Here is a 25982-nt window from a genome sequence, read left to right on the forward strand (position 1 = left end):
TCTCTTTCATTTTTTCATCTCACCACTGCGAAACCTCACCACAATATCCACCGTGAATCTGCAGAAACCCAAGAACCAAGCACCTGCAGAGTCACTGCAAAACCCATGTCTTTCGCTCCAGCTCCCGGTCACGACAGCAGCGATGGAAACCCGACAAAAACATTTACGACCCCATATTCTCTCACACAACTCTCTCCCCTTCCCAGTAAAACTACCATCTCCCACAATATCTACTTAAACAAAAAAAACATTTCACTTCCAATGGCTTCCCATCAAGGTTTTTCATGCATCATTCATTTTCCTTCTCTATCTCCTTCAATCCATTATAGTTGGCTACCCGACGACGTTCACCATCGCAAACAAGTGCACCACCACCATATGGCCGGCCATTCTGTCTAATGACAGGACTGACCAGCGACCGGCCACCATTGGATTCTTTTTGCCTCCTAGAGAGTCCAACACGTTTTCCGTCCCCACCTTGTGGTTCAGTAGGTTATGGGGGCGAACGCTCTGCTCCCAGGATTCAACCACAGGCAACTTCTCTTGCTTGACAGGCGACTGCAGGTCTTCTACAGTCGAATGTGCTGGTTGTGGAGCCACGCCACCTATTACTCTTGTAGAGTTCACGCTGAACGGTACGGACGGGCTTGATTTCTACGACATGAGCTTGGTCGAGGGTATAACCTTCCCATATTGGTGGTAACCGACGGCGGGACCGGAGGGAACTGCACGACCAATTAGTCAGCTGAACTCCGGCGATGGGAGAGAATCTCCGAGAGAATACTCCTCCTCCATATTCGAATCCCGAGTTGACTCTCATCGTCTCTAAGTCGTCGTCCTCCTCCGCCATTACTCTTGACGTTTCCAAGGAGCTCCGTCTTCGTTGTTCGCTTGCAGCTTTATTTTGATGCTCTTTTGACATTGTTGATGCTCCCGAGGTTGCTACAATATAATATATATATATATATATATATATATATATATAAAAGAAAACAGCCATATGTAGGTGGAGAAAAAGGAAAAAGATATCTGTAGGTGGAGAAAAAGGAAAGTAAGTCTGGAGGTGGAGAAAAAGAAAAAGGATGTCTGGAGGTGGAAAAAAAAAGTATGTCTGGAGGTGGAGACAGAGAGAGAGGTGTGGTGGAAAAGAGAAAAGGAAAATGATGTCTGGAGATGGAGAAAAGTCGAGGAGGAAAGTGGAAAGAAGTGGTTCGGTCCTGTAGTGAGTTCATTTTCTGACATCTGCTAGCTACTAAAAGCAACCTTCCCAGCCTTCTCAAGGCTAGAACATGCAGGGAAGCTTTATCAAAAGCTACAGACCACCAAATTCAAAAGAAAGATAAGATGTTCTCCTTTAATATCCCATCATGTTACCTGCCACTTAAAAAAATTATCTGCCATGTGTGTGTCTATATATATATATATATTATATGCTTAATATATTGTTGATTTATACAACATATGATTTATCACACAAACTGAATAAATCATTTATTCACAAAAGGCACATAATACAATATTTTGCTTTGACAAAGTTTGTCATATATATAGGCTCCCAGGATTGTACTATCAAAGTATGAGAGACCATGCTTGCTAACTAAACCTGCCTCCACGTGAAGGTTTCCTCCTACAGCTGGACCGCTGAGGTTGATGTGAAGGGAGAAATCTCGCTGTTGCCAAGTCCCAACAGCTTTTTTGAATGACGTGATTTACTTTTCTTATCTTTTAGAGACATCTGTATAACCTCACCAGAGGGCAATCATAAATAAAGAAAGAAGGCAGCATGCCAAAGAAAAAAAAAAGACAAAATGTTGGCAAGCCCAAAATAGTGGGCTGAAATGTTATGTGGAGGGCGAAGGCCCATATGCCCAAAAAAGCCAGGCCCTATGGCTTCAAACTCCAACCTCCATCCCACCACTTAAGGTTCACCCTTTATTATCACCAACCAGGTGATCAAAAGTACGTCCAGTACTCCAAAATTATTCGGCAGCCTACCATTATTATCACCAATTAGGTGATCAAAAGTACATCTAGTACTCCAAAATTATTTAGCAGCCTGCCGTTATTATCACCAACCAAGTGATCAAAAGTACAACCCGTCGTCCAAAAAATCATACATGAGCATCACTCATGACAATCACCATCATACATGAGCATCACTCATATCAATCATACATAAACATTCATGAGCATCACTCATGTCAATCATACATAAACATTCATGAGTATCACTTATGTCAACATTCATAAGCATCACTCATATCAACATCCATGAGCATCACTTATGTCAATCAGCTTCGAAAGCTTCATTTACAGAGCTCTAGCTTCGAAAGCTTCATTTACAGAGCTTCAGCTTCGAAAGCTTCATTTACAGAGCTTCAGCTTCGAAAGCTTCATTTACATAGCTCTAGATTCGAAAGCTTCATTTACATAGCTCTAGATTCGAAAGCTTCATTTATAGAGCTCCAGCTTTGAAAGCTTCATTTACAGAGCTCCAGCTTCGAAAGCTTCATTTACAGAGCTCCAGCTTCGAAAGCTTCATTTACATAGCTCCAGCTTCGAGAGCTCCAGCTTCGAAAGCTTCATTTACAGAGCTCCAGCTTCGAAAGCTTCATTTACAAAAGCTCCAACTTCGAAAGCTTCATTTACAAAGCTCCGACTTCAAAGCTTCATTTACAAAAGCTCCAGCTTTAAAGCTTCACTTTCAAAGCCTCACCTATAAAACTTCACTTTCAAAGATTCACCTACAAAGCTTCAGTGCATGGTATACAAAGACCGCCCTCGAACAACCGCCACTTCGGCCCATACCTAGATTGATTTTGAAGTCTCCAGCCAGCATACTCTATTGACTGAAAACTTGGGGGACTACACTAAGTACCATATATTGGGCTTCCGCAACTGGGTCTCATGAAAAATACTTGGGGGACTTAGCCCATCATTTATGTACTGAGGAGCGAACCCTTATTCTAGAAAAGGGACTCCCTCACTTTCATTAGAGAGCATCCATTATTCATGTATTGAGGAGCGAACCCTTATTTTATAAAAAGGACTCCCTCACCTTCATTAGAGAGAGACTCTTAGCCCATCACTTATGTATTGAGGAGCGAACCCTTATTCTATAAAAGGGACTCCCCCACCTTCATTAGAGAGCATCGCCGCCAGCTGAGCAACCGCATCGCTGCGAGCATCACTCCTAACCCATCACTTATGTATTGAGGAGTGAGCCCTTATTCTATAAAAAAGACTCCCTCACCATCATTAGAGAGCATCGCCGCCTGCTGAGCAACCGCCTCAACGCGAGTATCAATTCTAGCCCATCATTTATGTATTGAGGAGCGAGCTCTTATTCTATAAAAGGGATTCCCTCACCTTCAATGCCACAAGCCGAGCCAACCAAGGCAACATAAGCCACAAGCCGAGCAGCCTCGCAACATGTGCTACTTCTAGTTGAGAATCATTTCACATTGAGCACTGCCTCATATCGAGTATCAGTTCTAGACGACATCTAGTTACTTCGGCCCACACATGGACTGAATTTCAAGTCTCCAGCCAAAAGACTCTTTTGACTAAAGACTTAGGGGAGTACTGTTTGTACCATATTTAGGGCCTCCGTATTTAGACCTCGTATAAATACTCGAGGGACTCAAATGTAATTATGTAATAAATAAAAGGGTAAATATGTAATAAGTGATGAGCCCTTATTCTATAAAATGACTCCTCACTCTCCTCATTAGGGGGGGTCAAGGTTTAGGCCACAGGAAAAGAGAAAACATCTCAGAGAGGGCAAACACAGAAAATAGGCTAGAGAGCACATTGCCTCTAGCCTTCTTATATATTCACCATTCAGAGTGAAACAATATTAACATCAGTGTGGACGTAGCCCAAACATTGGGGTGAACCACGATACATCTTTGTGTTCTTGGGCATTTGCATGATTTACGGTCGGATTTACGTTGTTCCAAAACCATCCAGTTTTGTGCATCAACAAACACTTATACAAAAAAGTTTACCAAACACTCTTCTGTTTTATTTCACAACTGCTTATTCTCATAACACAACAGAAGCAATTTTTTTTTTCAAAGCACATCAATACCAAACCAGCCCTAATCTTCACGATTATAAGTTTTTCAACATGAAGAACATCTGTTTCAAGATTAAAAGATAGAAATTCCAAATATCTGTATTAATGATGTTAAAAAATAGTAAAAAAATAATCATATATTCAAAGGTACGAGCAGCTAGCAAGTTAGATTAAGATTTTTTTTAAATTTCATTGGAATTTTGAGGTGAGAGAAGAGGTTGGGTGAAGATACTTGGTAAGTGTTATATAATTATATTATATTACACATAAGTTTTATTTATTTATTTTTTTTTTTTTGAGTAACAAAATATTATCTAAAAATAAAAAATATATAAAAAAAGAGCATGATATTATTCAGGACCAAACGCACGTTTCACTTAACTTTCAAAAAGACGACGTCGTATGCTAATCAAACCAAATTAGGTTAGATGGGCCATCTTCTTCCAGTTTCTGCGCTTTTCTCACCACCTTTGAAATGGCCGCCTCGGCTGCAAACGTGCAAAGTAGGCCTGGGCAAAAAATACCGAGAACCGAACCGAACCCGTACCGAACCTGGTCGGTTCAGTTTTTTTTCGGTTCATTTGGTATGGGTACAAAATCGGTTTGGTTTTTTGTGTAGTCGGTTCGGTTTCGGTTTTACATTCGGTATTGAACCGTACCGATCAATTTTTCAATTAAAATTGTTTTTCCATGTGGCTTGTTTTTATTGGTTTCCCAAGGATTTGTTCACACGAGATTTCCTCCCTGAGTCCCTGCGGTAAGAAAACTCACTTTTCTCACTCGAAGAAAACTCGTATCTCCGGTTGGTGGTCTCTCTCTCAGTCTCTCTATGCGTCCACCACTCCTCCTCCTCTACAATCTCTCTCACGGTCTCACCTCCACCACTACCTCGTGGCATCGTCTTCTCTCATGGTAAGTCAACCTCTTGAATTTGTTTGCATTTATAAAATTAGGTTTCAATTTTTAGATTCAAATTGGGATTGGAATTGGGGGTTTCTCTGAAATTGTATGATTATGCTGAGGCTTTTGAGTTTGTCGTTGGATTTTGTAGTTTTGATGTAGTTAATCTCTATTAGTTGCATTTTATAAAATTAGGGTTTTAATTTTTAGATTCAAATTGGGATTGGAATTGGGGGTTTCTCTGAAATTGTAAGATTATGCTTAGGCTTTTGAGTTTGTCCATTGGATTTTGTAGTTTTGATGTAGTTAATCTCTGTTAGTTGCATTTTTCATGACTACACTTTTCACAGATTCGATTGGTGAACTGTGTTGGTTGGAATTGGTTAATACACTTGCATTTTTCTTGGTTGGTTCTGGATGAGTTCTTGGTTGTTTAGAAATTGGGTTTTCAATTTTTCATATATATGTAATAGGTATAGCTATATACGTATATATATCTAGTAGTAGTTTATAGCTATATGCATATACCTGCCGCTAAGAGGTGCATGCATTTTGTAATAGGTCCTCTACTTTTGCTTGAGAATCAGATTCCCATATATTTCCAATGAAAATTTATCTGGGAAATAAGTATCTGATAGGGAATTGCTTTTTGGCTATGTATCAGTTGTCAAAAGAGAGAAAAAGTTTGTGTTTGAATGGTTGCTGCTGTAAAGTTTGTGTTTGAGGGGCCCGAGGATCCCAAGGATCAAACCTATTTATTTTTTATTCCTTAACTTGTTTATAGCTATATGCATATGATTCCTTAACTTGTTTATTTTTTGTTGGTTTTTGGTTTTTGGTTTTTGTATATCTTTAAAGATCAAACCTTTTAAAAGGTTTCTTATTTATTTCCAACTTGGTGCCCTTTTTTTAACATAAGAAACACAAAAGATATCAACAACTGGTGTCAATTTACTGCCATTCGATGTGCAAGATAGGAAGAACAGGTAAAGGGAACCGTTAAGGGATAAAAGGAGACAGAGAGAGATGAGGATTTTAATCTGGTGATCGGTTTTGTACAAGATGTTGAGATGAGGATTTTAATAGATGGAATGATTGGTGGAGATCAAAATCAAGACAAGATTGGTGTCCTTGAACCTTCTTGAAGCAATCCAGGATTGGATAAAGTCATGCAATGTTTGAACATTTCTTCTATAACTTGTTTAGTCAAACAATGTGAAGCATATGTTGCATAATGCACTGTATTTTTTTTTTATTGCTTTGAGACATCCTACTGCATTTGCATAATGCACTGTATTTTTTTATTTTTCTATACTGATGTGGGGTTTTTCTTTTCTTTGTGATATTTTTTAATCATTTCTTCCTGTTTTGTTAATAAATTTACAATTATATCTTATGATTTTCCACATTTATTTAATTATTTTTAAACTAGAAAAAAACATATGTTGCCTTGGCCATAAGACAATCGCCTGTGATAAGGCCCCTCAAATTGTGTTTGAGGCTTTTTATTTCTACTCTTCCATTTCTCTGTGTATGAATGGTTGCTGCTGTAAAGTTTGTGTTTTTATGGTTTTGGTTAGGTAATTTGCCGCTGGGGGCTTTGATCTTTGATGATTATTAATAGGAGTTTTGCTAGATTAACCTGTAATTGTAATTGTAATTGATGTTTTTGTATTGATTGGATGCAGGCTTTAGACCGTGTAGATTCTGTAGATGATGCAATTGATTTGGAATATGAATCGGGGGGAAGCAAATGTGAGACCAAAAGTGAAGGAGATCAAGAGGAGGTAAGTGTCTCCCAACTCCTACAAGGTAAACGTAGTAAGGTTTGGGAGCACTTTAGGCCTTATCAAGTTAAGACCTAGTAAGCCTTAAGGATCGAGAAGGGAATGTTGTAAAAGATGAAAATGATGAACTAGTAATGGTTCCACATGTAAGACTTAGAGCTAAATGTGTGTCTATTGCCCAAAACATACAAATGATGGTGACTATGCAACTGATTCAAGTACTAATGGTACATCCGGAATGAGAAAACATCTTAATCGACAATGTAAATATTATCAAGCCAACTTGAGGAAAAATCAAAAACTTCTTTATGAGGAGAAGAAAGGGGGTAAAACTTTGGTTAATAAGGAGTTTAACCAATCCGATTGTTTGGAAGCATGTGTAGAGATGATTGTTCTTGATGAGGTACCCTTTAGTACCGTTGAGAAGATAGGGTTCAATAGATTTTGTAGTGTTGCATGTCCATTGTTTCGTGTGCCCTCTAGGAGGACTCTTGTTACAACTTTCCTTATAATGCATGCCCAATCTAAGGATAGTTTGAAAAAGAAATTGCATGCACATCGAATTTCTCTTACCACCGACACTTGGACAAGCACTCAAAACATCAATTATATGGTCCTCACCACACACTTTATTGATGATGAATGGAATATGCATAAGAGAATCATTAATTTTTGTCTTATTGCTAACCACTCGGGAGCCATGATAGCTAAGTTGATTGAAACTTGTTTGTTACTCACCATCACGATGGACAATGCTTCCGCAAATAAAGTTGCATTGGATCAACTTAGGTCAACGATGAATAAGGTGGGAAAATTCACAAGCCGTTTTGCATGGGGAGTATTTACATGTGAGGTGTATCGCTCACAAAACCAATTTAATTGTGGGTCAAGGGATGAAGAGGCTAACCAAATGCCTCTAAGCCATAAGAAATTGTGTGAGATTTGTGAGGAGCTCTCCACACGTTAAAGTATTTCAAGCAAGCCGTGTTTATGGAGAAGTTAACATGTAAAGCAAGTGTTTGCTTAGATTGCCCCACAAGGTGGAATTCCACATTTCATATGTTGGAAGTAGCCATAAAGTTTAAGAAGGCCTTTGCTAGGATGGGAGAGGAAAGTGATACTCCTTTTAGCGTGTACTTCAAAGAATTTGAAGAAGAAAAGGATGAAGATGGAATAGTTGCTATTAAAGGTCAAAGAAAGGTTGGACCACCAACCAGAGAAGATTGGGAAAAGGCGGAGGTGTTTGCTCATACCGCTCTCCATGATGTCATCAAAATAGAGACAGCTATCAAGAATTTGGTTCCCCCACCCAATGTGCAAACCAGTTCACCAATGAAGGTTCTTTTGAATCAAATGGCAACCAACATGAGAGCAAAGTATGACAAATATTTTGGTTCTTACCTTCAATTGAACAATTTGCTAGTGGTTGCTCTTATTTTAGATCCAAGGTTCAAGTTAAGGCATGTCACTCATCTCTTTAAAAGACAATTATTGGAAGTTGATGTTCATTTGAAAACTAAGGAGATAAGAGATGTGTTGGATGCCCTTTACAAGGAATATGCCCCAAGGGTTGATGGGGGGAAGCACATGAAGGTCCCCACACCTTCTCGAGAGTCTTCTTCTACTTCACATGTTGAATCCTTTGAAGATGATTGTGTAGATGATTGGATTGATTTTGTAGAAGAGAGTGAGGAATAAGTGGTGGGAGATGAGGTGGATTCATATTTGTTGGATCCATTGGAGAAGTTGGACAAAGAAACCAAGGGTGCTTTTAAAATTCTCTCATGGTGGAAGACTAATGGTTGCAAGTATCCTATATTGGCGGTCATTGTAAAAGACATATTTGTTATTCAAGCATCTACCGTGACTTCGGATAGTGCTTTTAGTACTGGAGGGAGAGTAATTTTGGATTTTAGGAGTTCTTTAACTCCTAAATCTGTGGAGGCCTTAATTTGCATGCATAATTGGATGAGGGGTGATGGTATTATCACCTTAGAAGATGATGCACCTTCGTTGGAGCACTTAGAGTTCTACGAAAGTATTGAAGCGGGAAATTTCTTATTTCTCTTCTTAGTTCTTGTTTGTAATTTTTCAGATTTTATTCTTTGTGTTTATAAGTTGTGTATATTTTTGTATTATGTAGAGTTGTTGACATCAAGCATTTCTTCTCTCTCTATTAATAATCCGAAACAACAAGCGTCGTCTTCACAACCTCTTACCCGGCCTTCTCAAGCATCCGCTTCACAAGCTTCTAACCGACCTCCTCGAGCTTCAAAAGGTGCTCAATCAAAGGTCCCTTCAAATCCTCACAAACCTCTAACCACCAAGGGTGTCAAGCATAAGGCACCTAAAGGGTAATTGCTTTTATTTTATATGAATTGAACTTATTAGTTATTAAGGCATTTAGTTTGACGTTTGCTATTACATTTGGATTGTATTAATGCCATAAGGCTTTGACTTAGAACTTTGATTTTTCATTTTAGTTTGTACTAATGCCATAAGGCATTTACTTGAAATTTGTTGTTGGATTGAATTTGTTTATGTTTAATGTTGTTGGATTGAATTTTTGATGTTTAATGTTGTTGGATTGAATTGTTGAAGGGATTGAATTCGTTTATGTTTGATGTTATTGGGATTGAATTTGTACTAATGCCTCAATATCAGGAAGAGCTGATTTGGGAAACATCTGTGTCTTGACTCATATGAGTTTGAATGGTTGACTAAAGACTCAATTGAATCTGTTTGTGTTTGAATGGTTCATATAGGTTCATATGAGTTTGAATGGTTGTTGTTGACTGTTGTAAAGATTGTGTTTTTATTGTTTTTATGGTTGCTGTCAGATACTTTATTTCCCACACGTTTTTTGGGGGAAGCAACTTGTTGTAAAGATTTGGGAAGCAACTTGCTGATTTGGGCATTTTTTTGGGCCAAATCTGTTTGTGTTTTTTATTGCTGTAAATCTGGGCCAAAAATAGATTTGTGTAAACTTTGTTAATTTTGGGCCAAAAACTGAGTTTGGCATTTTTTTTACAAAAATTGAAAAACAGGCCTTGTTCTTTAAAAGCCCAGAACCGAACCCAACCTATTAGGTTCGGTACTAAGTCGGTACACCCATTCGTACCATACCAAACCGTACCAAAATTTAGCTATGGGTTCAGTTTCAATCCTACCCCGGTACCGAGCCGTGCCTAGGCCTAGTGCAAAGCGAATGCTTTTTTAGCCAAAGGAGGATTATCTCCCCTTTTCTTCCCTTCTACTTGAATGGTTACGATTAAATCACGTTAACATTTTATATTGATTTTTGTATAGAAACAATAAGACAAAAAAAAAATGTGAGAGGAGAGGAAGGGAATGAGAATAGGACGGGAGAGAATCATATTCCATTTTAGTAAACTACCTGCAACTGCAAGCATGCAGAGTTGGGAATCAAATAACCCCACGTCGATAAGACTCTACTATGCTCGAATTACAGTATTATGTATATAGAAGTTTGAAATTTTGAGCTTTGAATCTTTATAAGCAGTCCTATATATCTGTTATTTGGTGCCCCAATCAGATTTGGGCCCTGGACAGGCGCCCTGTTTGCACTGGGCCATGACCAACCTTGCTGGTAAGTCCATAATCGAACTTTTGAGGTAACAGTGGCTTGGAAAATCATGGTCCCACATGAGTAGACGAACATACATAGGTGATACTGTAAATGAATCAGTTCATCATGTATTACGGTGCTCCTACAGAAAATGGTCCCAAATTTCTGTCGCTTCCTTTATCAGCAATAGCCCAAACGCCAAACCTCCTTTGTTAAAAGTCACCTGGTATTAAGCTAAATAAGTTAATTAATTAAGTAATTAACTGATGGTGGTGATGTAGATAATGAGCAATGGAAAGTACAAGAGTATGAGTATCCTGCACAGAACCACAGTGAACAAGGACAAGACAAGAATGTCATGCCCAGTGTTCTTCGAGCCACCAGCAGACCAGGCCGTAGGTCCTTATTTATAGCTTGTGAATGCCGACAATCCATCAAAGTACAAGACCAAGAAGTACAGCGACTATGTTTACTGTAAGATCAACAAACTTCCCCAATAAATAAATTTAAAAAAAAAGAAAAAAAAAAGTACTGTTGGTGCTTAGAATATATAAATCCTATGAAGTGGTTGATTTTTGTTTATTTTTCTTTAATTTCCTTATTTTGTGTTGGTGAAGTTGTTGGTGGTGAGTACCATATTAGTATGAAATAATAATTTGAACACAAGGTTGTATATGATAGTGGAAGTTGAAAGATTTACAATATATGAAGCTATCGATTGAAATGTAAATGTAAATATTGTTAATGTGTAAATGTATTTGCTAGTATTGTTTTTAATTCAAGTTGTTAGGATTTAATGTGAACCATTGGATCATAGTCCATGTGGTCTCTTAGATTAGATTTCATTAAGTCATAACTCAGGACAAGTGTAAACGTTTCATAAGGTGACCTTAGATTGAGTAGCCAGGATGATTTTGTATATGTGATGGAGAGTGTGATGCTCCTCCCCTAACTGTAATATATTCTTTGCACGCATTTGGTGCGAGGATGACAATCCAATGAGAAAATTTCAGCTCTGATACTAGCTTTCTTCTCTGCAATTGTTGCATCATCTGCAATTCTCAGAAATCATTCCAGTGAAATCATACACTCAAAAATGGATTTCCCAATTACTTTTGTTTCCCCATGTTATGCCAACGCATCTGTAGAACGGTAAGAAGTTGGCCAGTGTTAAAGGTAGCATTGGTTGCGGCTGGTCAGACCAATCTGGTGATAGTTCTACGAGATGGCTGAAACTTACATCAAACCGGGTCTATACCCCCATGCATCTGCATCATCGCGAGAGGACGGAGATAGATAGATGAGGATATATTTCGTGTCTCTCCCGCAAGACTCTGCTACACACTCAAGAAGCACCAAGGTGTCATGTTTTCGGTCATCCTGAAGACCAGGGTTAAGCAAACATGATCCCTGAGGCATAACTACAAAATAAACATCAAAATAATGGCCTGAGCATGCTACTACTTGTATGCCCTTGTCCAAACAGGTACACAATATATCAGGATTCCCAAACCAAACGAGGTGCATATCGTAGCCATGGCATATGCGTATGCTCTCCAAGGGTATTTGCTTTCTCTCATTGCGTTGAACTCAGCAATGAAGGTAGAAACAGTACTCAGGCAACCTAGAAATCCAAATTGTATGCCTGTTGCAACAATGTCGCAAGTCTTAGTATTCACCTGCACAAACAAATAGTTCTACACGTCAGATTTTCTATTAAAAAGGAAAAAACCGGGGGCATGGATCAAGACAATGTATGACAAAGGTAATGCAGTTGGGAAAACATTGCAAAAGAAAATAGTACAGTTCAAGAATTCCCCAAGAAGCTTTTAAAACCTCAACGAAAAAAAAAAAAACCCCCCAAAATAACAAATTTAGCCGTTTATAATATGACAAATATATGTGAACTGTACGCTTGCCGGACACGAGACAATAAGAAACGAAAGGTAATGGTGAGGATGAAGTCATGGAGTGGATGTGGACAGAGATCATATCATAAGAGCTTACGGCTTTCTTCGTAGTAGACAGGGCTGCCATTACACAAGCTGCAGAAACATTGGCAATTAAAGTACCAAATGGAACCCATTTCAACAAACCAGTCTTTCCTAATCCACGTCCATTAAGCCGGGCTAAGAACCACCGAATCCACACACCAAAAGGTCCAACTATGCAACCCAACCATAGTTGCGCCTCGCTGCTGCTACTGTTAAATTCCTCTCTTAACTGTATTCCACCTATACTCCATAGAGAACTTAGCATCAGCAACAACACTGCTAAAGCTACCAAGTGACGCTTGTAGCTGTCAACCCTCCACCTCCTTCTAGAGCTGGTAATACCACAGACTGAGTTCCTCTCAAGAATCTGCCGAAAACCCTTTGCTGTCTCTACCCCAAAAATGAGGGAGTAGGCCGCAAGAAACAAACCTGACATCCGTCACATAAAAGAGGATCTCATATTAGTCCAGCGATTTAAGCTACACTAGGTTTGTGATTTACCCATGGATAAGTTTTGAATAGGCTCAAAGTAAGAAACCAGCTAGATTGAAATGAAATTTAAATATACTGCTTGCCAAAGCGATCTACATGTCTCTACATGTCTACTGCAACAATTCTTTAGAATATGACACCTTACCTATCAAAAAGCCGAGCAGAGCAAAAGCCCAATGTCCTTCAACACTGAGTTCAATCATTTTCTGGTTCCAACCACTGAAAGTTGTAAGGCTGCCCAAGTAACCAGTTGATAATCCGATGACCAAATAATCTGACACATAGGATATATCTCCTTTGAAAACAACACCAAACCACCCCATCAAGAAAGAGCCAACCTACAAAAATGCATTAGAAACAAAAATTTGAGTTTGAACATCATCCAACATTTTCGGCATCACAACCCTTAAAGAAATATGACATAAAAAAAATTAAAAGATGATGGGAAAAAAGTATGGAAAGAAAGGTCTTAAGAAACTTGATAATACTTCGGTGATCATCGTACTGTGTGCATCACAAGTCCCTCCTAATACTCACAAGTAACAGCTTTATAGAAAAGATGTTTATTAACACAACACTACCGAATAAAGGGCATAATACATTTGTGTGTGTGTGTGTTCGTGTGCATGAGAGAGAGAGAGAGAGAGAGAGAGAGAGAGACCATATTGGAAGGAAGATCAAGGTAGAGAATGGTTTTGTCGCTTGTTACACCTACAACTCCAGGGCCAAACAATTTTTGCAGAAGATATCTCGATAAGACCTGCATATTGTAGCATGTCATCTAGGTTTCCAGATTTGAAGAAAGATCTAAGAAGATGTATTACAGTGACATATTCAATTTTCTCAAGACAAACAGAAATATGAACATGCCAGTGCATGATCAAACATTTTCGTAAACAAAACTTATAAATTTTAGAGTACAATAGACTGGATACAATTTGTCAGCATACCATTTAGACAGATTTTCCACCAAAAAAAAAAAAAAAAAAAAAAAAAAGCAAGAAAAAGTTCGCAATACAATTTGCCAAACGAATGCAACAACTATAAACCCAACACATATTATTACTCAAACAAGATGTACATCAGTATTTAGTAAGAAACAGAGTTAACTGTGTTACCCCAAGAATGCCAAAAACTGCTAAATGAGTCATGCATGAACCATATTCCAAGAATTTTGGCAACCTTGTTGTATTTTCCTGCATATGAAAACAAAATAATTTAAGTTACTAGCATGATTCGACAAAAAGAAAAGAAAAAACTCTTAACATGTTATGATCAATGAAAAAGAAAACCAAATCTCCTGTTTATGTTCAAGGATCTCTAACAAAGATAATATAGAATATGAAATGTATCAACCGAAAGCTCACTGGCTTTTTGTCCTCGGATATGATCGCATCAGTGGAAAGATGAGATATGATTTCCTCTGGCAAGGGAGTGACAGGGGAAATTGCTTTGGATGCAACAGGGTCATGACCCCAGAATCCATAGGATTGCAGTTGAACATCCTCTGAAGGAAACAAGCAGACGCTGCCACTCTCACTGTGCCTGTTGCTGTGAAGAGCCCGATCGCCAATATCTCCTGCCTCTGACACACATTCACTTTCATTGTCATCATCTATTTGAGAAGGCTGAACATGTGATAAACTTAAAGACCGCCTCCTTAATGAAGAAGTGGCACTGCTTGTTCGATCATTGGATACGCTTCGTCTGGGTTCAGTGTCATTTGTCCCACGGTACCCTTCCTCCATAACCACAACACTTGATTTCTCTTGAAGTGACTTCACAAATAATAACAATAAAATCCGAATGTTGATTATTCAGAGAGCTAAAAGTGAGAGGAACAAATGCAATAGAGAAAATAATGCAATTACTGTGCTACAAGCGTTGAAATGCTGTAGTTTGTACTTTGGAAGGAGGCCTAACAACTCCGTGTGTCAAAATAATCCAAAGATTTGTATACAAACAAATGGCGACAACTCCTTCAGCTTTAATAAGAATAAGTCAAGATCTCAAGAACCAAAAAAAAAAAAAAATACATATGAAGTATAATGACAGAACTTCATACATAAGCTCTGGCAGCCATGACACGAGGACAAAGAAAGAGACAAAACCCATTCGTCAAATTTCCACAAAATTCAACAATAATACAACCTATAGCTCTAAGTAAATCCATTCAGATAATATTTATTACGTTACGTATTAAGATTATAGAATTATGAATGATGCCACTGATTCTCTAACAGGGAGAAGGTACACTTTATTTTTCTACTTGTCATCAAGTAAGAAGATACAGTAACGCAATTAGACTTAGCTTTTCGTCAACAAAAGAGTACTATTACACTACGGAATTTTGTTTAACCACAGAAAAAATAATAATTGCTCAACTTTTTCAGTGACACCACACAATTTAACAACACCAACAAAAGCAAATGCAAGGGCCTACCAACTAAATGAATCATAAAGTAAATTTCAGTGCCAAACAAATCACAAAATGTTTCAACAAAAAAAAGACAAATCACAGAATGTCCTTCAAACCGATTTAAATCCAGCAAACCCAATAATAATTTTGACAGATAATCAATGGTTTCTCTTCAAACTTGTAATACCGAACCTTGTGAATTTCAGTTCATATACAGAATGCAATATGCTTTTGTCGTCTTTGTAAGACTTTGTAAGACGATATACAAAAGACAAATCATCACAAAATCCCAGCCCGATCTAACATTGTCATGTATTTCAACAATCCCAAATAGTAGGACCTGATGAATTTGAGATACTGACACAATGACATCCGGTTATAGCTAAGGTCCAAAAGGGACTAAATCTTTTTGCTTTATGACTCCTAGGTAGCAAATTTAACAAGTTGGGACCCAATAAAAAGTTGGTTCATAACATCAAATTAGAAGCAGTAACAAAGTCAATCTGTTTAATAAGCACTCAAATCTCATTTCTCTAAGGAAGTGTCCTCCACTAAAGAACCCAAAACATAAAAAACCAGAAAAGCAACAAGATTACATTTTCATTGGTTGTGAACTGTTAAATTATGCACAAACTAATCAGAAAGTGAAACATTTCAGAATCCAGAATTATAAAACAATCTCAGATTCTAATAACACAAGTTTAAGGTGCAAGATAGACGCATTAACGTAAAATTAATATGAGCTTAAAATAGAAACGAGAAGAAAAAGTCAAAACTCAGAGAACTTGGAAGATTAAAATATAGAGAAAAGGGGGAGTTTAAGGTACCATTGATTCTTTGAACGCGGAAAGGGTTCGCGAATTTGGTCTTGAATGGCTGCTGGAGATGTTGAAGGCGGCAGCAATGGGAGGAAGACAAAAACAAATACGAGCAGAAAAAAAAAAGATGATTGTGGCATTGAAAAGTGGAAGTCGGAAGGTTCAGAGAGAGACAGAGAGAAAGAGATGAATGGAGTTTTGGGAGCCAGGGCAGGGCAAGGCAGGGTAGGGCAGGGAACGGCTGCTGTTCACATGTTTTGGTTTGGCGTTTGCTACGTGAATAACATATCGACTTTTGGCCTTTATTTTACTATTTCTTCTTTTTATAATTGGTTTGACTATTTAATTGTCTTGTTAAATAAGTTAATATAAAATATACAACTGAATTGCTCGGTTTTCTTCGATTCACTTCTTTACTTGTCTTTTTATTATTTAATTGTCTTTTATAAAAATTTAAATAACCTATTTGTTTACGTCTCCAGATTTTATTTCGGCTAGCAGATCCTCTTTAAGAGTAATGCTCAATCGATTAAATTTTTAAACCAAATTGTATAAATTAAACGAGATGGATATTGATGATTTGATTATTCTTTAAATGTTAATTAACGTGCTAATTTCGTATTAGTGATACATTATTTGATTTGCCAATTTGATATAAAAATTTGATTTCTCAAACATTATCCCTTCTTTAATGTAAAAATTAAAAAAGATGAACACCCACGAGAGGAAGGAGTGTGATGTAATGTAACACGCACAAAAATTCCTCAATTTAAATAAGATGAAGGAACACTTGGAAGAATAAGGTAAAATGCATGCAATTGAAGGATCTTTTAATAATTACTTCGTTACACTACTTCCAGTTTTTAAATAAATGAAATCTAAGGTGTGAAAACTATTTCTTCTTAGTTTTTAATTTTTTTGTTCTAAAAGACACTAGGCGCTAGTTGGACAACGGGCTGGGGTCTAGCAACTAGATGAAAGTTAATTTATTATATCTCATATAAATAAGTGTCAAACATATTAGTTAAGTAATACATAATCCTTTTATTGATTAAAATACTAAGTGACACAACTTAATTGGACAAAAAAAAAAGCAAAATATAACATGTAAAATACATATTCTTTGAGCAGACGATATTATCTACACTAAAAAGGAATGGGTGGTCTTAACCTCACAATAGGCTAGTAATAATGTGATTTAAATATCGTAGTACTAAGTGAAAACATGTAAAATACATATTAACATAACGATAATAACTTATACTTTAAACCCTTGAAAATGGATAAACATATTTAACACCAGACTCGAGATTACACCGCTACAATAACTCATGGGTATAGATAACTAATAGTAAATATTTAATATTATATTAATATTCATTAAATAGATATTGAAAATGAAATGGTTTTTAAATAGTCCTTAAAATAACCTTTTTGAACTGTTTTATATATTTATTCTTCTTTTCTGTTTTCTCTATCACATTCACTTCATGCAAGTACGTTGTAACTCTTTTGTTTAAGGGCATTAGCCTTTGAATCCGAGTTTCGTATTTATGATAATTTAGATAAAATTTAGTATAAATTATCTTATTGTTTATATAAAATAGGGTGAAGTATCAATTTAGTCCCTGAACTATCATCTTAGTGAAAATTAGTTCCCTGAATTATTTTTTCGGTAAAATAAGTCCCTAAATTCATTAAAAATTGCTAATTTCATCCATACTATTACGTTCAAAGCTCTTTTATCTAATTTTTCATTAACTTAAGTCACTTGACACACTTCAGAGTGTAATACCGTCATTTTTCTCGCCTATAAGCCCTTAACATTTTATATAGGTTGTGAATCTAACGTCTAATTTATTCTCCAAAGTTAACTCCACATACTATCTCTTTATGCAAAATTATTAATCTACCATCCAATATGTATCACATGCAAATAACGTAACTTAAATTGACGAAAAATAAAATATAATAGTTTCAAATATAATATTAGAGATGTAATTATCAGATTTTTATAATTCAATGACTAATTTTTCTAAAAAAATAATTTAAAAACCTATTTTTCATTTTTGTGATAATTCAAAAACTAAACTAACAATTCACCTGTAAAATAATCTATCACTTCATTCTTTTTTGTTTTCTTTATCTTTAATTTTGAGAAGAAAAAAAACACGACCAACGAAATAAGAAACATCTTGATTTGTTCATCTTAAGTTGTACACGTTCATGTAAAGACACGTGGAAAGTTTTGATTTTGTTAGACTGATAGAGATTCTGTGAACAATGTCAATTTGTCATGACTCATGGTGTCCTATATGCTACTCAACCTGTGTCACAAACGCCAGAACAAAAGAGCAAAGAAAATGAGCCATCCATTTTTCTACTTTTTTCAAGAACCAATGAACCATCCATCCAACCCACAACCGTTGATTACTGGACAGTATACATGTTGAAAACCATTGAAAACGTTTTTGCTGGTAATATTTTTAGGTTTGAAAAACATACCGTCTTTATTGTAAAGAGCATCAGTTATGTGCCTTTTTACAAGAAGTATTTTAAGTATTTTTTAAGGACCCAATTGCATCCTTACTAATGAATTGATTTTAAAAACATTTTTCCCAAAAGAGATTTTAGCAATTTTAAAAACACTTTAGTTGTCATTCAAGCATACACGTTATTGGCAATCCAATTGAAGCATCGTCACCTTTGAACAAGAAATGGAAAGGGCGGCCTATCTGCTCCCTATGTGACATGAAATGCATTTTTACACCTAGGAACTAATAATTTAAAAATGTAGTCCACGTTTGATGTCTATGATTAATAGATCAGTGTATGGATATGTCGAGGGTAAGGGCTATATATCAAGAAAAGCAAAACTTTGTTCTTAGGCGTTCGAGAAGCTAGGTAATATTAAGGGACAGTTCCTTGATGCTTCGAAAGCAAAACATGATTTGCTATGTGGCCAAAATTTTATGCTCGTTGCAGTGGTTTTTTCGTCAAAATATTGTACTATAGGGAGATGTTGTACTGAATCCCACTGACTTTCTCATGATTCTCAGGTTGCAACGAGTCCGTCTTCGTTTCTTTTATACAATATTAATCCTTATTGATAAGGTTTTTTCTTTTTCGTAGTTAATTTCTCAAATTCTTGGGATATGAGTTAAAGCATTAGTCTTTTTTTTTTCTTTTTTTGGTCAATGAGAATTTTTATAACAAAGTCTAAAAAGAATACAATACATAGATTCCATAGATGAAAGTGAGGAAATAAGCAACAGCCTCATAAATAGGTAGGTACAAACAGGATGCCACTTATATATTCAACGTATGAGTAAAGGTCCCACCTATACCACAAACAAATAATTACATAGAGGCCAAAAGTGACCGTACAAAAAAACCTAATAACCCTAAACAAAGATTCACCCAACGCCTCCACCACAGCAAAATTGGTGGAGATGACTAGCGAACAGAAAATCCAAGAGAAACCTCTGTAGAAAACAAAACTCAAACCCATCTTTGTCTCAACGCTGGTGAAAAAGAACCAAATATGCAAATCAAGAAGAATCATACCCATACCAGTCGCCACAGTTCTGGTCCTCAGTTTAAAACAAACACACAATAGGCATGTGAATGCCTAGAACCAAGCAGCAACATAAAAGGTCAGGTGTTGTAAACACCAATTCGAAGAGATACCAAACCTTTGTAGGGGTGACAACATATAGCTGTCTTAGATTGGATAGAAGCACAGATAAAGCAGTGAATAAGTGTTGAGATGAGATACACCAAATCTGGAGTGGATGGGTGTGAGGGGTTGGAGGGTTGATTCAACGTTTTGGAAAAGTTTGAGTGCAAAGCCCCAAATCAAAGGTATGATACCTTGAAACATGGGGAAAAAACCCAAAGACAAATCTCCATCCGCACCCCTCGTAGATGGTGGGTTGCTCCACTGTTCCATGATGGGAATCGGGGCCATCGCAGTTGCGCTGAAGGACAAAACGACCGAAGACATACCTTTATCCACACCATTCATGGAAAGTGGGTTGCTCTACCGTTCCCTGACAGGAATTAGGGCCATCGCAGGTGCAGGGAAGAAAGAGGATGAGAGAAACATGAAGGAGGAAGAGGACAAGAAAGGTTGAAAGGGTGCCTGCCATCGGCCCTAAGTAAAAGCTAGAGTCCTGCGGTTGGAGAAAAGGTAAAGTTTGGGGTTTCTTCTAGGGTTTGAGAGCGAGATAGAGAATAAGTATTTCTTGTGCACATACTTCCACTTGAGGAATAAGTTCGGTTTTGGATAGATTAGATATCAACTAACTGTATTATGTTCGATTTAAGTCAATCTAAATATGGGCAGACCCACTTAGGGGCAAGGGGGTGAATCTCTATGAATGACTTGGGTGATGTCGCTTTAAAGGTTAGAGTTGTTCTTCATACATTGCCGTCCAATTGCTTGATAAAATGCCTCAAATAGAAGCTTGGGTTGTTGGGCAGCAGGGCAGGCTTGGATTTGCCAGCAACACACATGGATGTTATGCGCACAACACCTATGTTGTTTGCCGCACCTTTCCACTCTTATTATTTTTTAGTATACTTGGACCAAACAACGTTTTTTTGGGCCAAGTTACTTTATAGAAAGAATTGAAAAATTATATAAGACATCTTTTACCAAAAAACCATACCAAAATTGTCTTAACAAAAAGAAAAAAAAAAAAAAACAGATCCGCATCAAACTCCAAGAATTAAGAAAACCAATTCTAGTTCAAATTGTCAAATCCCAATTCTACTAAGCTCAATCCCTAACAGCCAAAAGCCAAACTCCTACCACTCTACTTTGACAATCATTTTGACGACCACCTAAATTTCATCCTTCAAATTCCAAAGTAAGTTCTTCATAACTTATCACATTAATTTCTAATATTTGTTAATGAATTGGTTAAAAAAATGTTTCTTTGTCAATAATTATATTTGATGATTGATGTGGATCATAACGTATGGTTTTTATTTAGATAAATTGATATGTGTGTTTTAGTGTGTGTGTTGATAAAGTGATGGAAGTTTTTATTTAGACTATTGAATGAGTTAAGTTTTGTGTTGTGATTGGTTTGTATGAGTTTATCAAATTTACGTAATCTGCAACAAAATTGGAGTAGACTTCAAATTATACAATTATGTTACGATATTATAGGAAACAATGTACAAATACTACCATGGACAATCTGGGTAGTTCAAGTTCAAACGAAAGTGAGTTACAAAAATTTTGGCTAATATTCCAGCGAATCCTGGAACTTGACCTTCAATGTCAGATTATGAGCCTAATATTTGAGATCAAGTCTAAAAAGCTTATCTAAAAAGAGAGTATTGTCGGCCTATTCAAAAAGCCTTTCCACAAAGACTTTTTACCGGAGTTCCTCAACTCTTCAATTCCAATTGGTATGATGAGTTTCATTGGCTATAGTATAAAAAAGGATGCCATGTAAGCTGTAGACATCGAAATTGCGGTGAAATAAATGTTCACCAAAGCATTAAAATTTTGACGTGTCAGGGCATACATGGCATATGCCACGTGTCATACAAATTGTACACATGGTGTGTGACTCAACAAAATAAGAAGAAATACCCTTGGAGGATTACACAAGTTTTTCTTCTCATTTTGGGTAATGACAAGGCAAGCACATTTCAATCCATTGAAGATCAAAACAAGGTTTTCTTCTCATTTTGGGCAATGACAAAGCATGCACATATCAAGTTTAAAATGATATTAAGTGGAAAATTAGGCCATAAAATTACCACTTCAAGTTTAAAATTGTATTAAGTGGGAAATTAGGCAATGGTGCTTGGAAAAGAAAAAAATATTTTGTGGTGGTGATTCATTCTCAAAGCCTATAAATAGGCTTCTACATCAAGGTATCATGAACCAATTCACAAATACATTTCTCTACTCCCAAAATGGAAGAGAATACTCCCCACACATCCAAAATCCTTGAAGCTTTGAAACTCTAAAGCTCTCAAGCAAATCCCGAAGGATCAAGAAAGCCCTCTTTGTTCTTCGTCAAAACCTCCTTCAAGATCAAGCCCCAATGACCCTTGAAGAACTTCCACCAATTCAAGATCAAGCCTCGACGGCCCTTGAAGAAAGTGTTCATCGTTCATCCTAAGATCAAGCCCCAACGACCCTTTGGATCAACAACATCAACAAATCCATACATCCAACCGTTCTTCAAGATCAAGCCCAAAAGCCCTTGAAGATCCATTCATCATTGTTCTTCAAGATCAAGCCCAAAAGCCCTTGAAGATCCGTTCATCATCGTTATTCAAGATCAAGCTTTAACGGCCCTTGAAGAAACATTCATCCTCAAGATCAAGCCCCAACGGCTCCTTGAAGATCCGCTCAAATCCACCTCCAAAGATCAAGCCCACGGCCCCTTGAAGAAACTTCCAACAGTTCATCCAAGATCAAGCCTCAACGGCCCTTGGATCAACGAAACATCCACAAATCAACACCTTACGGAGATCAAATCAGAGGATCAAAATAGAGAGAGATTGTAACCCTAAATCATCAAATACAAATATTTGTCTGTGCACGTTGTTCTTGTCTTTCGTTTCAGGAATTTTTCGTGTTCACAAATTGGCACGCCTGGTGGGACAACTCTACCTCTCATCTCTTTCTCCGTTCAAGGAATCCAAACACACCTTAAAGTCAATGGCATCAAGCAAGGGACAAGCCGTTCTTGCAACCACTGAGGGAAGGATCCTAAGCACTTCTGCCGCAAACGGACAATCCATTGGCGCCACAACCACTCCTCAACATGCCGCTTCAAAGTTGGTGCCGTTAAAGGAGCAAGAGGAGCATCAAAGGCGCGAGTCCATCATCAACCTGACCTCGCTGGGGGCACCGAAGCATGATGCTGAGGCACACAAGATGACATCCCAAAGTAGACAACGACGTTCTTCATCAGCATCCTGGATGTCTAAAGGAAAGTCACGTCTATTGGTCGCACAAGTCATGATTATCGGCGTTACCTCCATCGAAGAACAACTGGCTCAAATGAATGAAGCGATTGCAAGGCTAACACAGATTGTGGAAGAAAAAGACTTGCAAATCGCTGCACTTGTCAGCCGACTGGAGCCACAGGACGGCGAGAACCCTAACCCAGAAGATGAGCCTACGGTGGAGAGAATCGATGTGAAGCTGGAGCCAAACCAAGCAGCGGCACTCATGGGATCTCTTTCTATCCAGCAGTTGCAAGAGATGATTGCCAGCACCGTCAAGGCACAGTACGAAGGGAGCTCAAATACCTCCTGGTTGTACTCAAAGCCTTATTCAAAGAATATTGATGCCCTAAAGATGCCGAGGGGATATCAACCACCAAAGTTCATGCAGTTTGATGGAAAAGGAAACCCAAAGCAGCACGTTGCACATTTCGTCGAAACTTGCAACAACGCGGGGACGGATGGAGACTACCTCGCCAAGCAGTTTGTGCGCTCGCTGAAAGAAAACGCCTTTGAGTGGTACACGAACCTAGAGCCTGAGTCCATCAACAACTGGGAGCAATTGGAAAGAGAATTCCTTAACCGCTTCTACAGCACCCGCCGCACTGTAAGCATGCTGGAGCTCACAAGTACAAAGCAATGGAAGGACGAGCCAGTCATTGACTACATCAACAGATGGCGCACTCTAAGCCTCGACTGTAAAAATAGGCTCTCGGAAACCTCTTCAATCGAGATGTGCATCCAAGGCATGCAATGGGGTTTGCAATACATCCTTCAAGGCATTAAACCACGGACATTCGAGGAATTGGCCACCCGCGCCCATGACATGGAGTTAAGCATCGCCCATCATGGGAAGAAAGAACCGATCGTCGACTACAAGAACGACAAAGTTCTTGGGCCAAAGTTGGAGAAGACTGCGTGGAAATCCACCAAGGAAGCAATGACAGTCAACATAACTCCCGTTAAAATCCCTACACAAGGCAAGGCAATTCAAGCCGAAGGCTTTCGTGATCAAGAGATGCGTAGACGCACTTTGAATGAGCTTGAGGAGAAAACTTATCCATTCCCCGACTCTGATGTGGTTGCCATGTTAGAAGAGTTGCTGGAAAAGAAGGTGATCAGCTTGCCTGAGTGCAAACAGCCAGAAGAGATGAATCGCACCGACAGTCCAAGGTACTGTAAATTCCACTGCTTCATCAGTCATCCGACAGAAAAGTGCTTCGTGCTGAAAGATCTCATCATGAAGCTGGCTCAGAAAGGAATCATCGAGCTAGATCTTGACGATGTGGTGAAGTCAAACTATACCACCATCACTTCTGGCTCTTCTGACTCAAAATTTTTACCTCAACCTCCGGGGGCATGCTCCAAAACCATGCCAGTCAAGCCAAGCGAAGTTGAAGGATGGATTCATGTCACTCCGAAGAAACTGCACAAGAAGCATATGTCTTCTCCACAAGTGCACCAATCAGAAAGGGGGCAAAGCAGCTTTCGTCAACCTCCAGAACAATGTGAAAGTGTTGGAGATAATGAAACTTTGACACAAAGATCATCCATCCCCATCACGATGTGTGACATCTTTCCTGAAGACTTCTTCAACTACTCAGTCAAGGCTCCTTGCTATGAAGATTGCGAGGAACAACTATCCCGGATTGCTTGACAAAATTCACAAATTCTCCTCACCCGCACGAGTCTAAATTGCATGGCACAAATGCTCCTGGTTTGCACGAGCATAAAAGGCAACACCAATGCTCCTTGTTTGCACGAGCCTAAACTGCACGAACCAAAGCTCTTTGTCTGTAAGAGCCTAAACTGTAAGACACGAGGCTCCTCGCCTGCACGAGCCTAAACTGCACGACACTAAGCTCCTGGTCTGCACGAGGATAAAAGGCAACATCAACACTCCTGGTCTGCACGAGCATAAAAGGCAACACCAATGCTCTTTGCCTGCATGAGCTGAAACTGCAAACGGCACCAAAAGAAAATACCAGAAAAAAAAAATGTATTTCGAACTACGTTTTGACTTGATCTCTTTCTTTGGAAGGGTACATAGGCAGCTTGAACATTTAACTTCGAGTTCAGTCACATAATAAATAAAAAATAAATAAAAAGTTTTATTCAAGGGACTAATGAAAGTCAATTTCATTACAAAAAAAAAAAAAAAAAAAACAAATGCATTGAGAGAAATAGAAGTCCATTTTATTTATTTTTCTGGAAATTTTACATAAATTTGCATTATACATACCTTTAAAAAAAATCAAATCAAATCAAAATTACAAGAGGGGATCTTCAAGGACGATCAGGCGGCGCCTCACCACTCGGCAGAGCTCCAGAAATGAGAGGCGGCGGAGGTTGACTGTTTGAAGCCACACCACTCGGCAGAACCCCAGGAGGAGAAGGCACCAAAGGTTGATCATTTGAGGCTTCATCACGCGGTACAGCCCCAGAAGACGAAGGCAAATGCTGCTGGAACAAACCCATAAACCTCTGATGATCAAGTAAAATCTGACCATCAGATTCCTGCATCTGGTCAATCTTCATCTTCATGTTTGTCGCATAGCTATGTGCGAGCTTATGCAATTGTTTATTCTCCTGCTTGAGCCCTCTAATCTCCTGTTTGAGACTCGTCACTTCAGCCGCCAATGATTCAACTTGACGGGTTCGAGCAAATAGGCGTTGGGCCATATTAGACACAAAACCTGCACACTGCACACTGAGAGCCAGAGAATCCTTAACAGCCAACTCATCAGACCGTTTGGAAAGTAGTCTGTTATCTCTGGGAGTGACAAGGTTTCGGGCCACCACCGCAGCGGTCATATCATTCTTCACCACCGAATCCTCAACGGTAAGAGGACCAGTAGGGGATATGAAGGATGGGCGCCATATGTTGTCTGGAGAATGAGGGACTGCCTCTTCACCAA

General features: G+C 38.2%; 2 protein-coding genes and 1 pseudogene across 4 annotated transcripts; 2 read left to right on the forward strand and 1 right to left on the reverse strand.

Annotated features, from left to right (window-relative positions):
• Window positions 1-741, forward strand: LOC126602988 (thaumatin-like protein 1; annotated as a pseudogene).
• Window positions 742-4567: 3826 nt separating this feature from the next.
• On the forward strand, window positions 4568-9284 carry LOC126605123 (zinc finger BED domain-containing protein RICESLEEPER 2-like). 3 transcript variants are annotated; one of them, XM_050272489.1, is made up of 3 exons: window positions 4568-4993; window positions 6670-6768; window positions 8912-9284. In XM_050272489.1, the coding sequence occupies exons 1-3, from the start codon at window positions 4772-4774 to the stop codon at window positions 8918-8920; spliced, it is 330 nt and encodes a 109-aa protein (XP_050128446.1). In that variant the 5' UTR covers window positions 4568-4771; the 3' UTR covers window positions 8921-9284. The 3 variants fall into 3 exon arrangements, with proteins under 3 accessions (XP_050128446.1, XP_050128444.1, XP_050128445.1); XM_050272488.1 differs by having other exon boundaries at window positions 4576-4993; window positions 6670-6793; XM_050272487.1 differs by having other exon boundaries at window positions 6670-9284.
• Window positions 9285-11232: 1948 nt separating this feature from the next.
• Window positions 11233-16370, reverse strand: LOC126605122 (uncharacterized). Its single transcript, XM_050272486.1, has 7 exons — window positions 16090-16370; window positions 14211-14621; window positions 13962-14039; window positions 13505-13603; window positions 12989-13181; window positions 12365-12780; window positions 11233-12036 (listed from the first exon to the last, which is right to left on the reverse strand). The coding sequence occupies exons 1-7, from the start codon at window positions 16090-16092 to the stop codon at window positions 11818-11820; spliced, it is 1419 nt and encodes a 472-aa protein (XP_050128443.1). The 5' UTR covers window positions 16093-16370; the 3' UTR covers window positions 11233-11817.
• Window positions 16371-25982: the final 9612 nt, after the last annotated feature.

This window comes from Malus sylvestris, chromosome 15 (genome assembly GCF_916048215.2).
Source record: "Malus sylvestris chromosome 15, drMalSylv7.2, whole genome shotgun sequence".
NCBI lineage: Eukaryota > Viridiplantae > Streptophyta > Magnoliopsida > Rosales > Rosaceae > Malus > Malus sylvestris.

Bases quoted from the DNA above. Each gene is read 5' to 3' on its own strand.
- LOC126605123 (XM_050272487.1), top strand. From the start codon at position 7,759: ATGGAGAAGTTAACATGTAAAGCAAGTGTTTGCTTAGATTGCCCCACA.
- LOC126605122 (XM_050272486.1), bottom strand. The intron at 13,604-13,961 runs GTAACACAGTTA...TACAATATGCAG, and splicing joins CAGTTTTTGGCATTCTTGGG to GTCTTATCGAGATATCTTCT. The intron at 12,781-12,988 runs GTAAGGTGTCAT...GACGGATGTCAG, and splicing joins TCTGCTCGGCTTTTTGATAG to GTTTGTTTCTTGCGGCCTAC.